Raw genomic sequence first — 2,024 nt, forward strand, 5'->3', positions numbered from 1 at the left:
TGGTGAAGCCAGGCAGAGTGGCAGTGGGGCACAGGCAGATGCTCCCATTTCTTCTGCCTCAGGGCATGGTGACTGCTGCGTTGCCAGGTGGTGGCACTGTGACATAGGCATGACAGGGTTCCCCACAGGCCCATCCCACACCCCACTGCCCAGCATCCCTTGGAGGAAAGCCCTGAGAGTGCTGGCCACAAAGCAGCCCCTGTGCCAGTCTGGTGAAGAGGAGACTGTGGGGTGACCTCCTTGCTCTCTCCAGCTCCCTGAGGAGGAGGAGGAGGAGGTTTAGACTGGACATCATGAGCATGTTTTTATGGAGAGAGTGGTCAAACCCTGGATCAGGCTTCCTAGAGAGGTGGTCAATGCTCCAAGCCTGACAGCATTTAAGAGACACTTGGGCAATGCCCTTAACTTGGTCAGGCAGTTAGACTGGATGATGGTATTGACAGGACTAGGGGGAATGGGGCAAAGCTGGCAGTGGGCAGATTCAGGCTGGATGTGAGGAAGAAGTTCTTCACCATGAGAGTGGTGAGACCCTGGAATGGGTTGCCCAGTGAGATGGGTGAGGCCCCATCCCTGGGGGTCTTTAAGGCCAGGCTGGAGGAGGCTCTGGGCAGGCTGATCTAGTGGGAGGTGTCCCTGCTCATGGCAGAGGGGTTGGAACTGGGGGATCCTTGTGGTCCCTTCCAACCCTGACAGATTCTGATCTGTTTTAGCAGAAGACTTTAGAGCCCTAATGGCTCAATGGTTGGACTTGGTGATCTTGGAGGTCCCTTCCAACCTAAAGGATTCTATGATTCTATGGCTGTAGGTCCCTTCCAATTGAAATAGCCCATTCTATTCTACCTGATTTTTTTTTTTTTAACAAGAAAAAAACAATGTTTTTTTAGTTTGTATTGGTATTTCTTTAACTTGTGATGTCATGCTGTATTAATCCAAACCACCCTTTTTTTGATACTTCAGAGTTACTGGTGCTATAAGTTGCTAGTGCTGTTAAATTTTGGGTAAGAGAGGAGAACATCTAGACTTTTTAAATTATGAAACACAGTTGTAGGTGCTGGTAGCCAGAACTCTGCTTCACTAGAGGACTCACAGGCACCTTTTTCAATGCTTTTTTTTTTGTGTGTGTGGTCGAGGATGGATCTCTCATAGTCTTGAAATTTAGTCTTTCTTCTTGATTCTGACAGTGGCTCCTTTCTTTTCTCTTTGAAGACCGGTACACAACCCTTTAATCCTGCAATGCTCTTTAATGTTGGCTTCAAAGAGGCCATCACGGATGCTGCCTGGGACTGTATAATATTTCATGATGTGGATCACTTACCTGAAAATGACAGGAACTATTATGGCTGTGGGGAAATGCCACGCCATTTTGCAGCAAAGCTGGACAAATACATGTACATGTGAGTAATTAGCTGTGTTCACATTGTTTCTTAAATCCCTAGAAACATTCTTCAAGCCTGTCTGAATTTCTGACAGTATGTACTATAGGTGAAAGCAATGAAACAGCCTCCTACTATGCTATTTACATAATTTAATATCTAGTTATTCAAAGATTTAAATGTAATGTCTAATTTGAGAGATTGCTAATTTGAAGATATTTAATTTTCAATGTTGAACTTGTTGCAGTGAGGTTGATCTTAAAAAAAGAAGCTCTGTGTGTCAGGGAGGGAAAACTTACCTTCCTTATTAGAAATCTTTTCTGAACGTTTTCCAGAAGGCTGCATAAGCCTTTGCAGTGGCTGTTAAAGATAAGCAGATAATCTCCAACAAAATACCACTGGAAAAATGACTTATTTAATTGTCTCAAAACTGACATCTTGAAAACAGGACTTTCTTTGCACTTCAGGTTGTGAGCCATTTAGCACTCAACCCCTTAAAGACTTTAAATATATTTAAAAGTATATAAGAAACCACATAGAAATATGTGAGAGATTTCATCTATCTTTACATGTGTTTATAAAATAATTCATTTATATATACATCTATAAAATTGTCTAAACACATATATTTACAAAATATATTTACAAGTG

General features: G+C 42.5%; 1 protein-coding gene across 1 annotated transcript in view; it reads left to right on the top strand.

Annotated features, from left to right (window-relative positions):
* Positions 1-1,206: 1,206 nt before the first annotated feature.
* Positions 1,207-2,024, top strand: part of LOC103772832 (beta-1,4-galactosyltransferase 6) — a gene marked incomplete at its 5' end in the record, with an annotated part of 5,482 nt that continues 4,664 nt past the window's right edge. Inside the window, one exon of the mRNA XM_008940176.1 lies at positions 1,207-1,394. Within this exon, the coding sequence (XP_008938424.1) occupies positions 1,207-1,394 (188 nt within the window). The remainder of the gene's footprint in view (positions 1,395-2,024) is intronic.

Source organism: Merops nubicus, unplaced genomic scaffold (genome assembly GCF_000691845.1).
Source record: "Merops nubicus isolate BGI_N331 unplaced genomic scaffold, ASM69184v1 scaffold27035, whole genome shotgun sequence".
In the NCBI taxonomy this organism is placed as follows: domain Eukaryota; kingdom Metazoa; phylum Chordata; class Aves; order Coraciiformes; family Meropidae; genus Merops; species Merops nubicus.